General features: G+C 47.0%; 1 protein-coding gene across 4 annotated transcripts in view; it reads right to left on the bottom strand.

Moving 5' to 3' along the window:
- The window catches only part of MYO5B (myosin VB), a 163,327-nt gene that overhangs the window by 104,752 nt on the left and 35,388 nt on the right, over window positions 1-23,187 (bottom strand). For all 4 annotated transcript variants that reach the window (XM_074931366.1, XM_074931369.1, XM_074931367.1 and 1 more), the window contains exons 3-5: window positions 21,461-21,632; window positions 19,100-19,244; window positions 1,179-1,335 (exon numbers count right to left, since the gene is read on the bottom strand). In XM_074931366.1, coding sequence (XP_074787467.1) covers window positions 1,179-1,335; window positions 19,100-19,244; window positions 21,461-21,632 — 474 coding nt within the window. The remainder of the gene's footprint in view (window positions 1-1,178; window positions 1,336-19,099; window positions 19,245-21,460; window positions 21,633-23,187) is intronic.

Here is a 23,187-nt window from a genome sequence, read left to right as displayed (position 1 = left end):
GAAGAATAGCGTGCGCTATGAATTTCTCCTTGGATGCTTTTAAGTGTTCCCAGGTATTACAGCTACATTTCACAGAGGCACAGGAGACGGGCGAAGAAAGGAGTAAAACAGCGTGAAGCCCACTCTGTGGCACATCATCCGAGTGTCCTCTGCCAGCCGTACACCCGCGTGGCTTTTCTTACTGCTCATCTGCACCACCACTTGTTCTGCCGTTCCAGTTTGCACCCCACATCAGGCAGCATGAGGCTACACCCTTTGTGCTGCCTCTCGGGCTGGGGTGGGCTTGGTTTTCATCCTGGATCAGCCACCACCTCCGTGTCTATTAGACAATTTGGCCAGGAGGCACCTGCCATGGGAAGCCTCCCTGCAGGTTAAACCAAGCCTAAGGTTAAGTCAAGGACTGGTTAAGCACAGGACAACCCTGTGCTCCACTACAGCAGCACTGCTAGATCCTGTCTTTAAAAGAAAGCCACACAAGTCTGAAGTCCTTAACTGACTTCGGAAAAGCCAAAATTTGTCTTCAAGCTGACTTGGGATATTCTGGAAATGAAGGCATTCTGACTCCAAAATCTGTTTGGAAAATGGGATCGAGGTGCTCAGACATTTAGTTTCACTATCTGGTCATGGTGCAATGAAACAAAGCAGCTTTCTGTTTCTCTTGTGCTTGTAAAAGGAAATTTTTTTCCAATACAGCAGGGATTTCCCTATAATGGGACTCGTTATTCCCCTGTATAATTCACAGCAACAGACAATTAACAAAAATAAAAACACATTGAAATAACTCCAATAGATTAAGTAATCCCTTTCTCTTCTATTTCATGTCTATACAACTAAAGAAGATTAGGAGGAACCATGCAGCACCAAGAGGAAGATGAAGATAAAATACTAAGGTGCCAACAGCACAGCCCGGGCTCTCCGCTCTGGAGTCCTGGTCAGAGCCCAGCTCCTGGAGCTGTGCTGAGAACACACGGGCTCAGCTTCAAGACCACCAAACAGAGGAGCAATTGGAGTGGGCTAAATGGAGGCCATTGGCGTATTTCTGCATTTTCAGTCCAGCCCAGGGCTGCTGTGATGTCATGTCTGGCTCACAAGCCCCTACGGCTCTCACTGGTTTTGGGATTTCTGGAGAGACACAGTAATCACTGCAAGCAGGACGAAGGAAATTATGCAGCTTTTACCTCCATAATTGGGCTCGACGCAAGGACTTTGGCTTCGATGCTGGTCTCGCTGGGAGAACCACCGACGGTTGCAAGGAAGCGCATGGCGTATTTGGCAGAGACTGTCTTTCCAGCACCTGACTCTCCACTCACGATGATGGACTGGTTCTTCTCATCCCTGTTGCGGCAGAGAAGAAAAGCTTTTGCAAGTTAATCCATTTTCTTGTTAACAGTTCATTCACAACATGCAATAATCTTCCATCTTCACATGTCTCCGTCTCCCTCGCCTTGCTACCACCTACGTTATGGATGCTGGATTTATTCTGCACTCTACCAAAGTAATGGTGAATAATGCACAACTGTGATACACCTCAGCTGAAATGTAAAGGACACCCTGAACATCTTCAGAGCATCTCCATGAGCTCGCAGGGACAACGGGAGATGAACCCCTGCAAGAAGTGCTGCTGCTTTCTTCACCCCTGGAGCAGGTAGCCCAGCGTCGGGGAGTCCATTCCTTACACACCACAATAACAAACCTTTGCTGTGTGACAATTTGTCTGGAGAACTATTAACAGGCATTGGCTAAATATCATCTTCTAATATTATATATTGAATTTTTCCCCCCAACACCTTCGCTCAAGCATTTGAGTTTTTGATGACCAAACAAGAGCAATTAGTTGTGAAACATGGTCGAGTAGCCTATTGCTGAGCTATTAAAACACAGATACCCAGAAAAGTTCCTCTATGCTCAAAATCTGTTAAAAATACTGAATTTGTGAAATCAAGCACCCTAAAATTAGGAAATAGCAAAAGTCATGATTCCCTATGCAATTATATGAACATCAGTATTTTCACACATACGCCAAGATCTGGTGAAAACTTTGAGAACAATAATACAAAGCATGTCTCTGACATTAGACTCACACCATCCATTCATCCCCAAATCCTGCCAAATCACAAGTCACTGCTTCAAAGCGTGGAGGTACTTCTGGGACCAAGGGGTAAGAAAAAGAGCTTAAAAAGTTTAAAAGAAATTCCTGATAGACATCACGAAGTGAAGTTTGTTCAGCTCCTGAAGCTTTGCAAAACAAAATAGTTTTTAAGAAGGGCTCGCTCATTAACAGAATGATTACGCAGCCTCACATGCTCCAAGCGAACTCCAAATTTGCTTACAAAAGGATACAGGTGCACCAGTACCAGGATAACAAAATTCAAACAAATAAACGCCGGACCTTTTTATCTGCACATATGAAAATGCTTTGTAGGACTGGGAGGCACTACCCTGGCAGTAAGGGGCTGATCCAAACCCTTCTCCAGACGTGATGGGAGCAGCCACTGATGCCCCGTGCCCAGGCCGGGTCTGGGTCTCAGCAATAGCTCTAATGACATCAGAACCAGCACAGACCAGCAGATACCTATGGGGCACAGGGCTTTGGGTGGGGAAGTTGAGGGTGCATCACTGAGTGTAGCTTTTGAGCCTTGCTCAGGCCACAAGACTCATCCAAATGCCTTTTTCTACTCGCAACATTGATCACACACACAAAAAAACTTGCACAAGTCATCATGGCTATATTAAAATATCCAGTCCTTCCCACCACAGGTGCACATGGTAGCCACTAGATACATCCCAATAATTAATTAATCAGTTTAAAGTACTTGAGCTGCAAGGCAGCGAAGGGCCAAGGCAGTAAGAGAAGCTTTTTTCAGGAGAACTACATCCCTCTAGGCAAATATTTGCCAGCACCGGGAGCAAGTGCCCCTGCTGCAGTGGGATCCACTCCCCAGGGCATCATTGGCACACGGCAAACACAGCAACTCTGCAATCTGACCACAAACTTTGGGAGGGAGGGAGGAAGTTTTCACTGCAGGATTTGACAGAAGCTCCAAAAACACCAGAGTGTTGGGGTAAGCTGTAAGTATGTAACTGAGTGTTTTTAAATAAGACCAAATAAAACTTCTCAGACTCTGCCTGGCTTTCCTGAATCACACCTGAATGCAGGCACACAAAATCCTATACATGAGCGCAACAGTGAATTTACACCTTGCAGTTCTCTTGACACCAGGAAACACCATAAAAATGCATTTCAGTTTAGATGCTCAATCCAAGTTTATACCAGCGAAAGATCAGAACAGAGACTAAATGATTGCCATATACCACTCTTACACTTTCAACAAAAACACAGACGTGCTCCAACACCACACCATTAATCATCTCCACTGTCAGACATGCACATCTTCCTTCTAGGCTCAAGATAACTGGTTTGGAGAAAACCTCAGTCAAAGTCAAACATGTGGTTTGCACCAAAATGTCACAATTTCCTGACACTTCCAGCAGGAGAGAACTGATGAGCTGATTTCAAGCTGTGTTTCCATTTTTCAGGGATCAATTCATAAAGTGTATCTTAATCCATCCCCTGGCCAGCTCCACCACTCTCCTGAGCATCCATCAGCAGGAAGGCACGAGGAGTTTCCAACCACTCCAGCTATCAGGCAGTTAATGCAAAAATACCGGCCGTGAACCCAGCACAACCTCACCCAAGCAGCCACAACCCAGAGCTGGTGTTCCCAGTGACTCATCCCAGGTGGGGACAGCCTGCACATCTCACCCGAGACTCACTAAGTCACAGCTGTGTGCCCTCCGCGTGTCTGGGCAAAGCCGCCATGACCATGACTGTCCCATAGGCAGCCAGCTGACACGATCTGGATACAGGGCTGCCAAGGCACCGGTCTTACACCTTCAGACTTCCATGGGTGTGTGATAAAGCTCTTCTTGGAGCACAAGCCATCACAGACACAAACCCAACGAAGAAAAAACAGTGCCAGGTCCAAAGTGAGGAAGGAAGGAAGACTAAGCACCAAAACCAGAATATGCTGGATAAACCCATAGCAGCGGTTCCTGGGACAGGCAAGGGCAGTGATTTAATATGGTTTATCTCTGGTTAAAGTAAGAAGGAAGTTTCACATCTGCTTTGATCATCTTCATGGACAATCACTTCCTGAGCTCCAGCAGTGAACGCCCCACGTTGGCCATCAGTAGGACGGAACATATAAAACTCACATCAGCTACAAGGGGAGGAGCAGAGAAAGGCTTTAGCCTGGGCTGCAAGTGTGGATGAATAGACTATCCTTCCTTGGAGATGAGGGAGAAACAGAAGAAAGAGGCAGTGACCAAGATCTCTACCAGCAAGCGCCGGCCCTGCAAAAGCAGCTCTGCAAATGCAAAGGTGGCTTGGCTTAGAGCTACACTTGCCTAAAAGTTACTTGAGAACTATTGCTTCTTGCTCTTCTCAGCATAACAGGTACTGCCTGAGTGACACATTTCAGGAAACACTTCCCTACCACTTTTTTCTTGAAGCCAGAAGATGAAAACAACACCAGTCTGGGAGAGACTCTTCAGTTGAATGAAGACAACAAAGCTCAACAAAGAAGAATCATGCATTACTTGGCATCCAGCCAGCACTGCCACAATGTAATGTTTTGCAATCTGTTTTTTTTTCTATCTATGATTCCTAATTAAAAGCTCTCGTTACCAATTTTGACCTCCTTAATAACCTCTCCATATCAGCTATTGGGGTGTGCCCAGCTGCAGGAGGCAGAGACCAACCCACCAAGAAGCACATCCAAGGAGCTCTCCAGACCCACAGTCTCCACAGGCTTCAGGTCCCATCACAAACTGCATTTTATGTGGCATCCTGAGAGGTTTATTCCTCCTTCTGGCTTGAGTCTTTTTAGAAGTAGCGTCATTCTCCAGAAGACACTGTATCTAGGGATAAAAACCACAGCCAACACCACTTACTCCTATTGCAGCCACTCTGCCACGTCATGTCTTCTAAAGAATTTGTCCTAACGACTGATGTGTGCCTACAAGAAATGGGCCAGGTGGGTTCTCCATGGCACAAGAAAACTTCTAGAGATGTATTATATTAATAAAACAAAATAAAGAGAAAGCTGCTGGCTTGCAAGCAAGACAGTAAGGCCAATCAAGCTCCTACATTTGTAGTAACACGTCTCCTCTGTTGCTTTTTTTTGGTGGAAAGTGTATGTTCAGACATTTCTTTTCCAACCTGAGGAATAAAAGCCTTCTGGAATAAAGGCTACAGAGACTTCCCCTTCTTTGGTCTACAAGTTAACCAACTGCTGGTACCAGCAGGGAAAGACAGATGAACCCCACAGAGCACCTAGTAACAAACAGGCTCCTCAGTGAGCAGAAATAGTTAAAACCGGCAGGATTTGTTTGTATTCAGAGTGGAATAAAAAAATACTGAAATGCTTGGCCACTGTGTAGGTGCGGTATGCAACACGGCTGCTTGAAATACAGTCAATTCTGGCAGCATCAGCACAGAAGAAAATTATTATGGAAATAAAGCCTGGATAAAATGAATTGTTGTGCATGAAAACAGCTCTGCTGCAGCAGGGCAATACTGTCACAATTCCTCCTGGGATTTATGTGGTTCCTGTGCACCTCGGAGCCGCCACCATGGCTTGTTAAACTGCTACAACATGCATCAGTGCTCTTCTGCCTATGGCAGGGAGCTCACATGGTGCACACACACGAGGACACAAAATGCTCACACTCGTCCAGCAACGCAGGATGTGCAGCGGGGATTAGGCTTCAACGATGGCCAAAGATGCTGTTCATACCACACCCCACTGTTACAGCTCAAAACTAGGTATGAGGCACTTAAAGATGCAACTCCCCAACCTCCACTCCCATGGGTAAGCAGTACTTCTCTTTCTTCACTTGAAGCAGCTTTCCATGGGTAAAAAACTGGCTGATGGCCGGGCCAAAGGAGTTGTGGTGAAGGGAGTTAAATCCAGTTGGCGGCCGGTCACCAGTGGTGTCCCCCAGGGCTGGGTGTTGGGGCCGCTCCTGTTTAACATCTTTATTGATGATCCAGACGAGGGGATCGAGGGCACCCTCAGTCAGTTTGCAGATGACACCCAGCTGGGTGGGAGTGTTGATCTGCTCGAGGGTGGGGAGGCTGCAGAGAGACCTGGCCAGGCTGGAGCCATGGGCTGAGCCCAACTGGGGGAGTTTCACTGAGGGCAAATGCCGGGGGCTGCCCTTGGGCCACAACAACCCCCAGCAGGGCTACAGGCCTGGGGAGGAGTGGCTGGAGAGCTGCCGGTCAGAGAGGGACTGGGGGGGTGAGAATGAGCCAGAGTGTGCCCAGGGGGCCAAGGAGGGCAATGGCATCCTGGCTTGTGTCAGCACTGGGGTGGCCAGCAGGGACAGGGAAGGGATCTGAGCCCTGGGCTCGGCACTGGGGAGGCCGCCCCTCGCTGAGGGGGTTCAGTGTTGGGCCCCTCACCCCAAAAAGGCCATTGAATGACTCGAGCGTGGCCAGAGAAGGGCAACGGAGCTGGGGCAGGGTCTGGAGCACAGGTCTGCTGGGGAGCGGCTGGGGGAACTGGGGGGGTTCAGTCTGGAGAAGAGGAGGCTGAGGGGAGACCTCCTGGCCCTCTGCAACTCCCTGCCAGGAGGGGGCAGAGAGGGGGGATGAGTCTCTGGAGCCAAGGAGCCAGCGCCAGGCCCCGAGGGAATGGCCTCAAGCTGCCCAGGGCAGGGTCAGGCTGGCTCTGAGGAAGGATTTCTGTGCAGAAGGGGCTGTTGGGCGTTGGAATGGGCTGCCCAGGGCAGGGGGGAGTCCCCGGGATCCCTGGAGGGGTTGAAGAGTCGGGCTGAGGCAGCGCTGAGGGATCTGGGGGAGTTGGGAACGGTCAGGGGGAGGGTCATGGTTGGGCTGGAGGAGCTTCAAGGGCTTTTCCAACACAGATGACTCTGGGATTCTGTGACCCACAGCCTGGAAAACTAATACTGTGATCTGAGCTACAGCCTCCATCCTTCAGAAACACTAACAAAACCATCAAGGCACAGAAGTCTTGTGTAGAAGTCTTGATGTTACAAGTCTTTTCTACCAGAAAATAGTCCAGGATTATTTGCTCAATGCGAGGGGCAACAGCACCTCCAAAGTTGTGGGCTGCAAGCGTCAGTGGCATCTGATACAGCCTACAGACTGCTGTCTACCTGTGCAATCAAAATGTTTTGCTTCACTTCTCTATTTCAGTGCACCCTCTTCCAGCAGTAATACCTGTTCTGAAGTTGCTAAGCAGGTGAGTAACACATCCTCTTTTTTTGCAGACATTTGTCATGTTATGAGCAATATCCACCAAGACTTTCACCCTTGGCCACACACAGCAAGAGATGGGTGAGGCATCCAGCCCAGTGAAACAAATAAGGCAGTCACTGGAGTTTTCACAATATAGGAAAAATATCATAGAATAATAGAATAGTTTGGGTTGGAAGGGAGCTCTAAAGGCCATCTAGTCCAACCCCTGCCTGAGCAGGGACATCTTCACTAGATCAGGTTGCTCCGAGCCCCGTCCAACCTGGCCTGGAATGTTTCCAGGGATGGGGCATCCACCACCTCTCTGGGAAACCTCTGCCAGGGCCTCACCACTTTCAGTTCAAAAGATTTCTTCCTTATCTCTAGTGCGAACATCTAGCAGATATCAGGCTTTTTATTAAGGCAACATATAAAGGTGCTGCCCAAGGCAAAAAAAAAAAAAAAAAAAAAAGTCAGCTGTCTACAAAGAGAAAAGGCTCTTCAAACAAACACCTGCACTGATTAGGACTAGCTGCTAATTACCAGCCTGCACATCGAGGAAACAGATTTCCCTGGTTGTTTAAGCAGTCAGTTCTTCACCTGCAGCAATGCAGAGAATACCGCTACCCTCAGAGCTGCCTCCAAACAGTCTGGGAAAGGTGTGTAGAAATGTCCATATTTCAAGTCCGCCCAGGCAGACACAGCTCTCCGACTGCACCCGTTTTGGTTGCATCGAAGCAACCTGAGGTGAGGCACTGCTCAGTGCTTCCATACACAGTTCTCAGCCTGGGAATGTCGTTAGGCTTGGTAAGATATGATTTCCCATCAATTTACCTGGTTAAGTCAGGGCTGAACATCCCTGGAACGGAATGGTCAAGCCATGACAATAAGAAAGTGGTTGAAGCCAGGGACAGTGATGGTTCCCTGCACTCCTCCGCCTGTCAAGAAGAGACAGGGGACATGCCAGTGCACATGGATACATCCAAGATCCTTAGCCTTCACCAACACTGCTGGAAAGCAGGAGTATTTGAAGACAAATACACCCCAAAAATTCTTCAGACCTCACAGTCAGAAATTTCCCAAATTCTTCAGATTACTGCTTTAAAGCCACGAGAGAAGGGACCTAGAACTTAAAAGAACTTGTTTTCATAGTCACCTCTTCAGAAAACCATCACTGGCACCAGCAGCTGAAGCAAACCACTGCACAACCTCATCTTGATCTCAGCAGACAGAGCGAAACCAATTGCACTAAACACACAGCTCCTCTGAGAGGGGAAAAGTATCCGAGGCAAACAAAGGCAGAGCCAGACCCTGTGAGTAATTATCAGAGGTCACTCCAGCTCTAATCCCAGATCCAACACTAATTCTCTGTGTCGTGGAACAAGTCAATGAGTCTCTCCACCCTGGAAATCATATTTAACCTACTTCTTTCAGGATGCTTGGAGGATTAGTGTTCATAAAGTAATCTGAAGATTAAAAATGCTTTAAGTACTGTAGTTTGATTTTAGCCTGACCACAAGGAGAACACCCATAAATCCCTGATGCACAACAGGTTCTAATACACTTCTGTATTGACAGGGTTGTGCTGGCTAAAAATGAGCGTAGCTATGGCACTGCATTGTCAGCAATATCTAAAAATGCAGTAATTTAATTACCACTGGATTGCATCCCTCCAAGTGCTAATGACAGCAATGAAAAGCTCAGACAGTCTAACACAGCCTTCAGAGGAATAAACAGAAGTTGCACACCACGAAGATAAAAATCAGAGCGCTGCAGTGCTGTAATGATGAGAAAAGGCACCTCCACAACAGCCTCCAACACCAGGAATCGTTCCTGTTGCAGTGGCATACCTGGAATTTGGAGCAGCGTCGCTACCAAGAGCGGCAGCACTTTGGTTTACTCGTTGGCTTTAATGTGGGTTTTTAGCATACCACACCTGGCATCGCCAGTCAACACAAACATTAAAACACCACTTCGGGGTAGTCAGACTTTTTCCCTTAGAGAAAGCCAAGAAAATATTATTCAGCATCTGGTGAAACAAGAGTGTTTAAGGACATACATCTGCATTATCAAACATCTGCTGCAAATGCGTGGTTTGTGCTGCAGCTGCTAAATCCAGCAGCAACATAAGGATGGCTTTTCAAGTGCTCTGTATTCATCTGGGTCTTTTTTACACTGTACCTTTCATAAATATCATGGATTACCCTATATAACTTTTTTTCTTTTTTTTTCTTTTTTTTTCGAGGTGGATAACTTTTTATACAGTGGCTTATACTAATGGGGGAAAAGAATTATTTTTTAAACCAACAACCTATACCCACATGGGTCATAACACAGCTCCAAAATACATTTTGGCCAGAACCACTCCAGAGCTGCTCTGCAGCCCTTCCCCATCCTGGTATCATCACAACTGTAAAGATAACATTGAGCCTTAATCCCAGAATCATCTCAGCTGGAAAAGCCCTTGAAGCTCCTCCAGCCCAACCATGACCCTCCCCCTGACTGTTCCCAACTCCCCCAGATCCCTCAGCGCTGGCTCAGCCCGACTCTTCAACCCCTCCAGGGATCCCGGGGACTCCCCCCTGCCCTGGGCAGCCCATTCCAACGCCCAACAGCCCCTTCTGCACAGAAATCCTTCCTCAGAGCCAGCCTGACCCTGCCCTGGGCAGCTTGAGGCCATTCCTTCGGGGCCTGGCGCTGGGGCCTTGGCTCCAGAGACTCATCCCCCCTCTCTGCCCCCTCCTGGCAGGGAGTTGCAGAGGGCCAGGAGGTCTCCCCTCAGCCCCCTCTTCTCCAGACTGAACCCCCCCAGTTCCCCCAGCCGCTCCCCAGCAGACCTGTGCTCCAGACCCTGCCCCAGCTCCGTTGCCCTTCTCTGGCCACGCTCGAGTCATTCAATGGCCTTTTTGGGGTGAGGGGCCCAACACTGAACCCCCTCAGCGAGGGGCGGCCTCCCCAGTGCCGAGCCCAGGGCTCAGATCCCTTCCCTGTCCCTGCTGGCCACGCCAGTGCTGACACAAGCCAGGATGCCACTGGCCTCCTTGGCCACCTAATGCAACAGACCGAAGAAAGAAAAGAGCAATATCCCATTTCAGCAATGCCAAAGCCTGGTGTAACATCAGTCAGCTGATGTGGGTGTCCCTGAGGGATGTTGCATCATGCAGTGGCCATCCAGAAGATGCATCAGGGATGACATACCCGCTGGGGTTCCTCCTGTGCAGCTTCAGAGCCAATTTGCTCATACACACAAGTTTAAGCAAGAGGCCGGAGAGACAAGATGGGCTTGAATCTCTCGGTTGTTGGGAAAAAGCTTAAAAGTACCAGTTTGGCTCTGAATGGGAAAGGATGAGCACGCAGTATGATGCTCAAATAACAGGTAATGTGCAAATTAACCTTATCTTCAGCAGTGGTCACCAGCAGCACAACGCGTTACCTTCCCTCTCTGTACACCACTATTTAACATGCGTACCAATCTGACGTTTCTAACACTGAGATCAAATACCACAGTGCAAATTAAGATGTCTTCGCAGAGGTCAGAGCGCTTTTATGCAATGCTCCAGCAAACCAGTCACTCCTCCTGCGAGAGCAGTGGGAGTCCCACTGGTCCCGGCTCATTAAGGCACTTTCTCCCCAGACTGCTTTGTGCAGCTGGCTGGAAACACCCCTTCAGTAGCAAAGGAAATCCTGCCGACTCAAAGTTTCTGCAAAATGCTGAGCTGTCTCCAGTCCTTCCACCAATTCCTGAGGGCAGGCAGGAAGGATGGATGACCTTCTCCCAGGATTTATGCTTTGCACACCCTGTTGGAGAACTCCTCGGCCACACTAAAATGAGGTCAGCAATTCTTTCTCTTCTAACAAGAGCAAAACACGCACCTGGCCAATTTTTATCAGCTCTCTGGCATCCTGATGCTCTTTTCTGCGCTGGGCTTGCACCACAGAGCATCCCTGGCTCCAACCCAAGCTACCCACAAGCAGCAGCTGGCCCCTGTGGAGCACTGCAGCCCCGCAGATGGGGGAGGCTTCACATTGCCTGAAGGATCCCATGGGGGCAAGAATCACGCTAGCTTTCTGCTCCCCAAGCCTGCGCAATGCTGCTCCCAGCAGTTCAGCTCTACAGGCACCAGGAGGAGAAGTCAGTTGTTCTTCCACCCCATAGCAGTCCCAAAAAGAAGATCCTTTGACCTTGACCGTCATCAGCCTCCCATGCTTGTAAAACTCCTATGCTACCACCTAGTTAATTACAGTTGAGATTTATTAGGAAAACCCCAGAAATAGATGTTCAGAAACCAACAGGACCGTTGACTTCTGGGTGCATGTTCTGGGTTCTCCATCCTGAGGTCTCCAGAACTTCACTGGGGACCTGGGATGGCAAGCAGTGACTGGGAGGTGGGCAAGGACGACCCTAAGTCTTTGCGCTCTTGTGTTGTTACGACGCTCGTAAACACCATTTGAGCGTTTCATGATATGTGGTGTTACAGTTTTCACACCTCTGAGCTCAAACAGTTCTCCTGCACCGCAGCAGTAATTACGTGTCTGATGTAGCCCATTACGACTCCTTCCAAGATGGTGATATTTCACACACACAGCCATTACTCTTAGTCAGGCACTGACCTTTCTGTACCTTAAGCTCTCCCATGCCAGTGCTGTCCCATTATGATTATTTATGATTTTTCTATAAGGGATATCTCATTTATTATTAAAGCTGCTAACAAATAGCATCATTCTCTTTCTAAATTGCCAAAAAAAAGGGGAAAAAAAAAAAGAAGAGGGGAAAAAAAAAAAAAGACCATTTAGTTGGCCACTTATTCTCAGAGCATCTCAGCCCCCTCCCATAGCTGGACAAGTAAGACTGGAAGGGGGGGTGTCTCTCCTTCAGTCCTTTATAACAATACCTGGAGCCTCTCCCATTTTTTAATTTGTATACCCTCCGGAGAAGTTGCTTCCAGTTGCTTTCACAAACTCTGAGGTCTAACACCAGAAATGGCACATTTATGGCACTGCTCTTCCAAACCTCCTCCCCATCCCACCTTTAACTCTAAACAAAAGAAATCCCCCTCCATTTCTCCCCTTCCTAAATTCAAGGCTATTGAATGCTTTTTCTTCTGACCCTTTTTTTTAGGCCAGAGCTTTAGTTTTGAGATAGTACCTGCTGCAAAGCCCTGCTGCGCGGCAGCACAGATTGTCCCCACAGCTCACTGCAAACCCCCCACCCAGCCTCATTCACCAGGAGACCTGAACCCTTCCCTGCCTTTAACACAACATAGCCTTCAGCCTTATTTATTGTGCCAGTCCGATTCCTCTTGTATGTCTGTCAGGGGTTAATCTCTCTTTTAACTCCTACCCGCTCTCTCACTGTATGGTTTTAAATCCTCTTGTAAAGCCTGAGGTTTGATGTGTTTTCAAAGGACAGCCCCCACCGTGCCCATACCCCTCCCCACTTCTATGAGGTTACTGGCAAGGTCAGTGCTGCAATTTCTGCTCTTTTCCAGCTCCAACATCGCACCCCACAGCAGAGAAGAGAGCAGTTGTGGCCACGCACAGCCCCACCAGCATCTGCAAGACACAGACAACCTGTGTTCCCTGTTGGTGTAGGCAAGCAGTGATTTTTATGCTTGGACATACGCTTTTGACGGTGCAATGCGAGAGTCGGGTGCGTTAACTTCCCACAAAAATGGAAAGCCACTACTAAACAGGGTTACCCGTCTGCAGCCCAAGTGTTTGAACATTTACTGACAGAAAAGGGAAGACACATTATCTCCATATAACTTATAATTTTGGAATCACACAGGAGTTGCTGGCCCTGGTTTGAACTGCAGACACTGGGGGTTACGCAGTATCCACCGAGCTGCAGGTGAGACCAGCAGCCCAGATATGCAGAAGCTGAACTCATCTGCCAAACCATTCTTGCATTTCTTGTTTATTTCTTCTGCAAGAACTACCAACACCACTGAGAGGAGATCCTCCCACTGGGGAAGAGGAAACTCCATTCTAACGAACAGGTCACCAGAACATTTGCTTTCCCACCCACATTGCAAGGGTTAGTTAAGGTCCGCAGAGCTCTTTCATGCTCCTGGTAGAATGCTAAAACATTCTGCATTTCCGATTTAGCAGAGTTATATGTGGATCAGATCAAGATATATTCGTCTGACCACATGGAACAGCTTTGCAGATTGTGTAAAAAGCATCAGTCTGATGGATGCACAAGTGAATGAAGAGCACGGCGCTTCATGCAGTACACACCTTCTTAGGAGGCTTTTGAAAGTCACAGAATCCCAGAATCATCTAGGTTGGAAAAAACTGTGAAGATCATCACGGATGACCCTCCCCCTGACCGTTCCCAACTCCCCCAGATCCCTCAGCGCTGGCTCAGCCCGACTCTTCAACCCCTCCAGGGATCCCGGGGACTCCCCCCTGCCCTGGGCAGCCCATTCCAACGCCCAACAGCCCCTTCTGCACAGAAATCCTTCCTCAGAGCCAGCCTGACCCTGCCCTGGGCAGCTTGAGGCCATTCCCTCGGGGCCTGGCGCTGGCTCCTTGGCTCCAGAGACTCATCCCCCCTCTCTGCCCCCTCCTGGCAGGGAGTCGCAGAGGGCCAGGAGATCCTTTATTGCCCGAGATCTTTTTCACTGTAAGATTTGAACATTTCACTTATTTTGTGTTTATTAGCTGACAGACTGCTGACATCTCATGCCAGTTAAGAGGTCCACATATGTGATATAACATTGCTACCATGGCAAGACCCAGATGTGCTAACTATGGATACACACAGAATATACAGCGAGGAGTTCACAATGCTTTCGCCGTTTGATTTAGGATTTGAGCAAAGACCATCTCACTCCCTGCTCCCCATTTTGAAAGATGTTTGACAGCCTTTGGAGGGCCAATCCTCCTGCCCCACCACCCATAGCAATGCTGTTCACACCACATACCTCTCTCACCTAGAGCTACTTGGTTTTGCATTCTATTAAGTATAATGTATGATTTTTTTAAAAAAATAAAAATACATTAAGAAACCTTACCTTGACTAGCAAGTCCTGGCCTGTGCTCAGAGTGAAGCCAACCACTACAAAAGGAAGAGAGAGGAGCCAAAGAGAGAAAAGCCACACAAACTATATTCCCTACTGTAGCACACTGCAGTGATTTTCCTCATCGACTCAGCTCAGCGTCAGGAGACAGCACAGTGACCACACTGAGCTGGCCAAGCGTAGATGGGGAGAAGAAAAACAGGGCTGCAGCCATGAAAGGGAACATCTAACCTTTTACTAAAGCCCCCAGAAGGCTGGGAATGGGAAACTGGTGTTGCATTGTCACTGTGAAAACTTCAGTCACCTCCATGGACCTGGCAACAACCGATGGGACATATTCATCGAGAGAAATGTGGGTCAGGGCGAGAAGTGAGAAATAATCCCATGTGTGGAAAGCTGCTGGTCGGGCTGATTTCAGCAGAAATAAAGTTTCAAGGGGAATTTTTGCTAGAATCCAGGCTTCTGCCCAGAGCAATGACACACAAAGAAATGAGAGCCACCGCTGGGATTTGGGCACACAAGGGATCTTTTGTTTGTCTATAAGAAGAGAGAGAAGAAAAGCAAAAAGCAGTCAGCCAGGGCACTGGTGGCTCTATTGGTACTCTGGATGATCCTGGATGTTACCCCCAAAGCTTTTAGTCTGGTTTCAGGAGCACAAATGCCTTCTGCAGCACCCCAAGGTGTAAAAAACACCAACACCCATTGTACCTCGCCAGGTAGTATCAGGAGGATGGAGACAAAGACCAAAGCAGGAGATGGCTGCATTGCCCTGCAAGATAACATGTGTCCCAAAGCCCTAAGAGGTTCAAACCCCACAGCCTCAGCTATTATCAATCACTAAATAACCCATCCTTCCACCACCCCAACGTTTGACTCCACCACCTCCGGTAGCAGCACTTGGAGCTAATTAACTCCACGCTGTGTATTTTGCCTAAAACAATATTGTTTCAATGAACCGAGTGTGCTTAGTCACACACTGGGCATGCAGGGAGTTTCTAAAGAGCTGGTCACTGTAAAAATTAGAGGCTGTGACATATGAATTTTAATCACTTTGCCTTTTTCTTTAAGCTGTTTTACATGCAAGTGCTGCGAAGTAACTCTCGGCAAAAGCATCCTTTTTGGGAAAAGCTTTCATTTAAAGGGGAATTTTAATGCTTGCCCGAATCATAGTAGGTGTTCAAATGTTTTGTGAACCATTTTGTCTCCAAAAAGGGACCCAATCTTGTTATACACCCCCTGCAGCCCCTTGTCCAGCCAACCCACAGCTTTTTTTCCTTTTCCTTTTTTCTTTTAAATTAGAATTTCCTGATGACAGGACAACAGCAGACAGAGGATCTAAGCAGAGCTTTACAGCCACCTGTGAAGATGCCTCCAGTCCTACCTCATGGACACTATCAGCTTAAGCAGGTGAGAAAGCACAGCACAATTTTAATAACACTTGTACACCAGTAAGTGTCTGCACTTCTGCCCTGGCAATGGTATACTAGAAGCCCAGAGAATTAAAAATCTAATTGCTTCCAGCTTTTCTCATTTAACAGAGAACCTTGGATTTTGTACCCTTTTTCCTTGCCATCTACTCAATCCCATTCAGTCACCTCTGCTGCGTCTTTCCAGTGTGCTCTAGGCCACTAATAAAGCTAAAATATACATATATATAGTCATTACATACATATATTATATTTTATATAACATATATTATATTTTATATAAATATATATAAATATATTTTATATAATAATATAATATATAGGGGTGTGTGTGTGTTAATTTTATACATATCTATATGACTTTGCCTTCTGCACTGGAGAAGAGCTATTCAAGGTGACTTCGTGGTTCCTGATTATGTCCTTGCTCAGTTTGTCCTACAAAAACATGACACACCTTGCAGCCTTCCTTATCCAGGTTTTCATGAAAAGGACAAAAGGTTTACCCTCAGAGAACTGCTGCAACTTCAAACCCCACAACGAGGGAGAAGAAGGTGGCACCATCAACCCCCCCACACACACTTGCTCAAAGTTTGCACTATTTGCCTCAGAAAAGTCTCAATCACCATTTTCACAATGTTTGGGGTTTGGTTTTTTTTTTGAAGGGTTTATTACCCCCGTGCAGTCTCTGATCTTATGGAAGCAGTTTACTGAGGGTCAGCTAATGAAATTAGCTGCTCTGCCCCACAAACTGCACAAATATTATCCCATGGATGTGTACAAAAGCATGAAAATGAAGCAGCTTCTCATTGCAAAACTTGGAGGTGACACCTCCACCAACCACCGGACAAGCTCACGCAGCCACAACTGCTCAGTAGTTCCAGCAAGTTATTTACTGAGCACCTTTTTGCTCAGTGATGTTGCAAGTAACAGCAGCTGTTTCCAAGCAATCTTCCACGAGAAAGCTTATTTTACCCATTTTTTTTTCTTACTTAACACTGGACACACTCTTGCTGAAAGAAAACCAGAGAAAATCAAACAAAATGCACGTCTGCATCATTATTCTCACTTTTCTATGATGTGATTTGCATTAAATTTGTTTTTAGAATGAGTAATTCCATTTTTAATAGATAAGCTTATATATACATATACATACACAAGCACACACACTTATCTATATAAAGAAAAAGAAGCCCAGAGGTCTAGCCAGAGACTGCTTTCCTGCTCTGAGTCACATGGCAAGTTTGACCTTCTGAGATTGCAGGTTTGGGTTTTATTCCTGGCCAACAGGATCCAGCAGACATAACAAAATTCTTTAAAAGCTAAAACACTACAAAATGAGGGATGGTTTTACACCAGTTTAGGTTTAAGATGCTCACAGACCTCCATCCTGCTGGCAGAGCTGCCCAAGCGTCCCACCGTGCTCACATGCACCCCCACTGCCTAAAGCAGAGCTACAGGTACAAAGCATCCTGCAGAGTCAGTAATTCAGCTTAAAAAACAGGCAAAAAGATGTGTGATGGATGGTAGTGCCTTGGACAGGACAAGACACACCATCCACGTGCCCTGCTCGAGCAGCTCCACCACTCTCCACGCAGCACTGCGGAGGGAAAAGCTCAGATCAAACTGTGGAGAACACAACATCCACCCAGAAGCTTTCTGTCTTAAAATGTCTCTGCTTCATTCTAAGGCACATTTCAGATTACCAGGCAGATTCCTATAATCCACATTCCAGTCTTCTCTTGGCCCCATTTGAATCCCTCTTCTGCCCAAGCCTGCAATTACCATAATACCAGCCTGAGACAGAAAGCACCAGAGCAGTGCTGAACAGCAAGCATCTTGTTTAAGAGCTTTGAAGGTGGCTATTTCCACGTCCCCTTGCAAATGCTCCTATCCATCTACAGCCAGCACTTATGAATTAGATGGACAGCTGTCAGAAGTTGATTTACTCTGATGAGGAGGAGAGCAGAGTCAATCATCTCTGGCTAGAACTGTCAGTTAGCCCGCTGCCTGCAAAAAACACACAGCGATGTGGGAAAGCACCAAGTCTTCCCCAGCAGATATTTCATCAGAAAAGCAAGCAGTTGCCTTATATTTCAGATGTTTGCCCAGGAAAACCCATGGGTCCTGTCCACCTTGGCCAGAAAAACCCTGACATCATCTACACAGAACATGCAGCTTGCTGCTCAGCCTGGATTCACATAACAAGTGCACAGTCCTAAGCCCTCTGCTTTCTGTAGAAAGCTCCCCAAATTCCTAAACTCTTCTCAAAGTGGTTTTGCCTAAAGCACAAGCTCTTGCAGGAGATCTGAACTGCAGGCTCAAGTCAGTTGGGGTGCAATCCATATGATCTCCACTCACGGCAGTTGCTCCCCCAGACGCATTCCTGGATTGAACTCTGGCTCATCTTTGATTAGAAATGCATCCTAACTCACCACTTAAAGCCACAACAAGGCAGAAAACAGCCTGAAACCCTTGGTAAATGGTTCAGTGCTTCTTCTTGATATTAAAAGCCAGGACTGTATAAAAAGCACAGCTAATCCATGCGCAAACCTAAACACACTGTGCGAGTCCAGACAACAATAATAAAATGATCCCCGGTGCAACAACTTTCGGCTTCCTCTCAAATTCCCTTTTAGATCACGGCTTACCTGGTAAGAACAAAGTCCTACATCTGTCCTCAGCAACACAACAAACAGAGAAACAAAAAAGGAAACACCATGTTCAGATGAAAACACTGCTCTGAAGGACCCATAAACGTGACCCAGTCACTTCCTCACTTGAAATCACAGTGTCTCCATAAAGACGACTAACATTAGCTTCTGGGTTTAGTCTGCTTATCTCACCAAACCATCTGAAATGTGGTTTCCTCCAAGCTATTAAACATGACATTTGCGGAGCGGTTTTGAATTTCTTCCAAGAAACTCATCCAAGCATCAACAGGAGAAGGATCCCCATTGAAATCATGGTTGCACTGAACCCATGAGTTCTTGAGGACCACAGAGATCCCAATCAGCCCAACCTGCCTGGCGCTCTTGGCAAACAATAACAGGGTCAAGTCAGTAAGCAGAATTAAATAGAAATGCCTGACCTCAGAGATTTCAGTGGGAAGCAATTCTGCACCACACAGGCAGGGCTGCTGCGGGAACCAAGTCTTGCATCTCACAGACCTACAGCACCCATGATGGGGAAATCCCATAACAACTCAGGGATATTACAGCATGATAGAAGACCCCGTATTCTCAACAGAGGTGAAAATCTGGAATTCTCACAATTTTCTCTGCAACTTCACTTTAATGACACATTTGCAATATTTCATTACGTCTTTGCCTGCTTTTTTTGATCTGACGGTTCGATCCGACCCCGCTGACTCAGCACCCGCTCACCTGGCCATCTGCTTATAGGCTTCCTCTGCCACTGCGAAGATGTGAGGATCCATATCCCCCATGTTTTGGCCGCTGTACGCGTAGATGACATCTTCTTCATAGATTGGCAACTGCTCATATGGATTGATGGCAACAAGGACAATACCTGAGAACAGATAAATAGACAGATACGTTACAAACCAAGCAGAGTTAATAATTCTAGCTTTTCAGGGCTTGTGTTAGATGTTTCAATCAGTTTTTATAATACAACGCTTGGAGAAAGAAAAAAAAGGAAAGGTGAAGGACTCCTAATTCTTATTCTCTCAGCATCTCCTTCAAAGTGCTATGCTTTGACAGCAAGGCTATAAGCTCCAGTACAGCTACAGAGGAGGCATATGAAACTGGTGAGAAGAGCAAATATATCATAATCTTCATTGTGTGAAGCTAGACTTTGCAGGAAGAATAAGAAGAAAGGCTAAACAGTGCCTTAGCCATCACTTCAGAAAAGCAATTCCTATGCAACCAAAGCTCTGCTAGACCCAAACAAATATTCCGGATTTTCCTCTGGCTTAAATTCCAAGAAAAACTCGTAACAAAGAATGTACTCAAATCAAAATGAAACGCATAAATCACAGGAAAGGAATGCCAGAGCCTGCATTAAACCTTTAATGTCTCGTTTCGAGAGCTAGAGAGGAAAGCTGTGCCTGCCCGGAGGAAGCAGTGAGCTCAGGAATTAATGAGAGGCAAAGCCACACGTGGTGCTACCTGTAAGCTTGAGGGAGCTGGTCTGCACCCTGCAAAACTGAAGCACTGACAAGTTCCACCTCCAAAGTACCTTCAGGTTTTACAGGTTTAAATTGTTATTGTAAGGAGCTCCAGAAAGCACGTGGCTGGTGGGAGTGGGTGCTGTGCTCCCAGCCCGGCTGGTTCAGGGCTCGGGCATGCTCAGATTACAGCAAAGCGCAGGAACACTCTCAGCCAACACCAGAATAGGTGACTTAACCCGCAATGAAAGGCAAAGGTCAGCTAAGTCACACTCCCTGCCTTCACAGGGTTATCAACCCAACAGCTTCACCTCACCGTGCCCTGCTCCTACCTGTTTGCCCCTTGGTTCTGTCAGGGCTTTGCCCTCAGTCACCAAAAATGCCTCCAGCCACGGGGCAAACCAAACTGAAGGGCTGTAGTTGCCTCAGCACTGACCACCTGAGGAAGCACTTTTCTCCCCTTCTCAACCACCTTCTAACCAAACCACAAGGTATGCTGCACCCACGCAGAGCTCCTGTAGCTAAACCTCCACCTGTGAAGCCCAAAGGGCTAAGCCTAAACCCACGGATCTGCGTTAGCACGATGCTGTGCTCAAGATAATCCTAAACCTAGTGAAGCCTCACTGATTTTGCAGCTGACTGGGAGCACACATGCAGCTGCAAAAGGCTGCAAGTTACACCAGAAGTCTCACACTACACATCATGACAAATTTAAAGGAACGTCACCACTACTACCAGCCTCTAAGGCCACATACTTCAAGGGCATTACTCTAAAGAAGAGTTTCCTCTTGCCAAGCATTCCCTCAACAAAAGTTACAGCACTTAATCACAGCTGTACATACCAGCCTTAACCCTGCCACACAAATAGTCCCATGCATTTCACCCAAAGCTTGCAACTCATCACTTAGAGAACTGTTAGTCTGCATCACTGCTAGCAAGGTCATCTTGAGTGCCAGCAAGAGGGTTCAGCATTCAATATTCTTCAACATAACTGAAGAAAAATGGCTGAATTGCCTTTTTCCTTCATTTTTAGGTTGCAGTTTGTTGCCACCTGTTCACAGGTAACGGCGATCCTGAATGGTTTTGGCAGGCCACCCTCCCCTGGAATGACAAACCCAAGTTCACACCTGCCCTCCTGCTTTGAATTTAAGAGTTCAATGACACCAAAGTCATCAAGAAAAGCAAGGAAGTAACAGTGCAGCAAGGGGGTTTTTGCAGTTTTTCAGGAGAAAAACCCACTAGGGACATTTCTCAGTGGGACTGCATCCTTCTGGCACACTGCTGTTCTCCAGTGGTTTGCCGAGTCCTACATTTTTCCCCACAGACTGCCAAGCCAAGCACATGCAAAGCTGGCCTCAAACTCATTCGACAAGACATCCCCACCAAGATGGACCACGAGGTCAGGAAGTTCACAATGCACCAAGCCCCCAAAACCCCCGGTAGTTTTGCAACCTAAAGCTTGTTGGCACCCACTTGTGTCTCCCACCCACTCCAACTTCACAGCCCCCAGACTCTCCTCATGCCACAGCTTCTGGCTTATGGTCTCAAGGGATTTCTGTGTGGACATGCTCTAACCCACTGCTCTCCAGGAGATGAACGTGTGGGCCTGGACACTCACCACAGTATGTGTAGATGTGGTTGGACTCAAGGAACCTGACTTTGAGATTGTGGAGGACTGCAGGTTCGTGCAGGTAGCTCAGGGCTGTCAGGTCATTCTCTCCAACCAGGATATCTGGATTGCGCAGCAACGGCAGCTCCTTTCCTTGAAGGTCAACAGGATATTCATAGACCTGAAGTGACACACAAGAGAAACATGAGAACACAAAAAAAGAACATCTCCTTTAATGTCTTATAACTTCTCCAAGCATAATTCCATCCTGATACTATAAAACACTTACACATCCCGCTCCACATGAAATGAAAAGTATTATGCTAAATTCTATAGGGACCTGGACGACACACTACCAGGTGACAGGTCATCCCCTTGGTAAACAGCCTTGAGCTGGCCAATAGATGGTCCTGGTGGACACTGATGGTCCACAAGCACCAACCTGAGCATACCTGAGTTGTTTTGAGGCCAGCCTTGGGGCAAATAGCCTTTGGCTAGCTCTGAGCTGTAACAGGTACCACACAGAAACCCACGGCTTCATCTGATCTAAGCCTCGTTCATGCTCTGTGAAAAGCAGCCTCATTTCAAACTAAACTATATTCTTCCCACCGGAGTGATTTCTCAACTCATTTTTAATTCAAGTTACTTTTATACTCAAAACCTTACACTCCCTCAGGCAGAGAAGGACATGGAGAAGCACGGAGTCCCTGCTGCTTCAATATCTGAAGAGCCAGGTCATGTCTAGAAGCACACGGCTGCCCATATGCTAACTATTTTTGACTCATCCCCAAATGAACAGCAGAGGCACCAACGAAAGAATAAGTGTCATTTTTTTCCTTGACAGTAGAGAGAAAAAAAGTTGCCTGTGATGTTGCTTCCCAGGGGTGTCTCAGGAAGGCGTCCTGAGGCTCAGCTCCCAGCAGAAGGGAGGAATCCCAGTTTGCAAGCAGAAGAGCACCACTACCACTGCATTAGCACTGGATCACTGCCCGTGCAAACAGCACATGAAAAGCTGACCCAAGTGCACAAGGACAAGGCTCACACAGCACGTCTGACAACCTCAGGCTGGTTTTATACTCCAATTCCACGCTGCCAATGCCAATTTTCAGGAGTCTGCACTCAGTCTCACATCTTAATGGCAAACACACCAGGGATCCCTTGTGATATTTAAAAATCAGCTCTTCATTCAGAAGGATTACTCTTGCATACAGAGTACAGCCAGAAACCACAAAATCATGAAAATTCACTTAAAGCACAAGGACAAAAGAGAAGCACTAAACAGTTGGGTAATGCATGTTGGCTGTCAGGAACAAAAGGCTTTCAACAGCTTCAAATCCCCCAAAGACATGTATGCTCAGTATCTCTATCTGATGCACTCGTGCGCTGTTCCCCTTCACTAAAGCTTTTCAGCCCAACATGACTTGGGTCCAGGCAAGGTTTCACACAGAAAAGCATCAAACAGAAAAACATCAAATCTGTGGAGGACCCACAGAAGGCAGCAGTCTCTCACACAACCCCAAAACAAGATGTTCCTGTGTTTCACCGTGACAGTGATGTGCTTATCAAGCTACCATCTACAACACACAGTAATCCTTTAATCTCCTTGTACTTTAATGTTGCTGACTGTAAACCGAGCTGTACAAGAAGGCTAGACCTTGCAGGACTTCTTAGTCCCTTTGGTTTCCAGGGAAATATCAAGATTTAAGAGAAAAAAAAAAAAAAACAACAACAAAAAC

The sequence above is a fragment of the Athene noctua genome, chromosome Z, assembly GCF_965140245.1.
Source record: "Athene noctua chromosome Z, bAthNoc1.hap1.1, whole genome shotgun sequence".
NCBI lineage: Eukaryota > Metazoa > Chordata > Aves > Strigiformes > Strigidae > Athene > Athene noctua.
The sequence above is the reverse complement of the archived record's forward strand: the minus strand, read 5'-3'. Positions and strand labels throughout refer to the sequence as shown.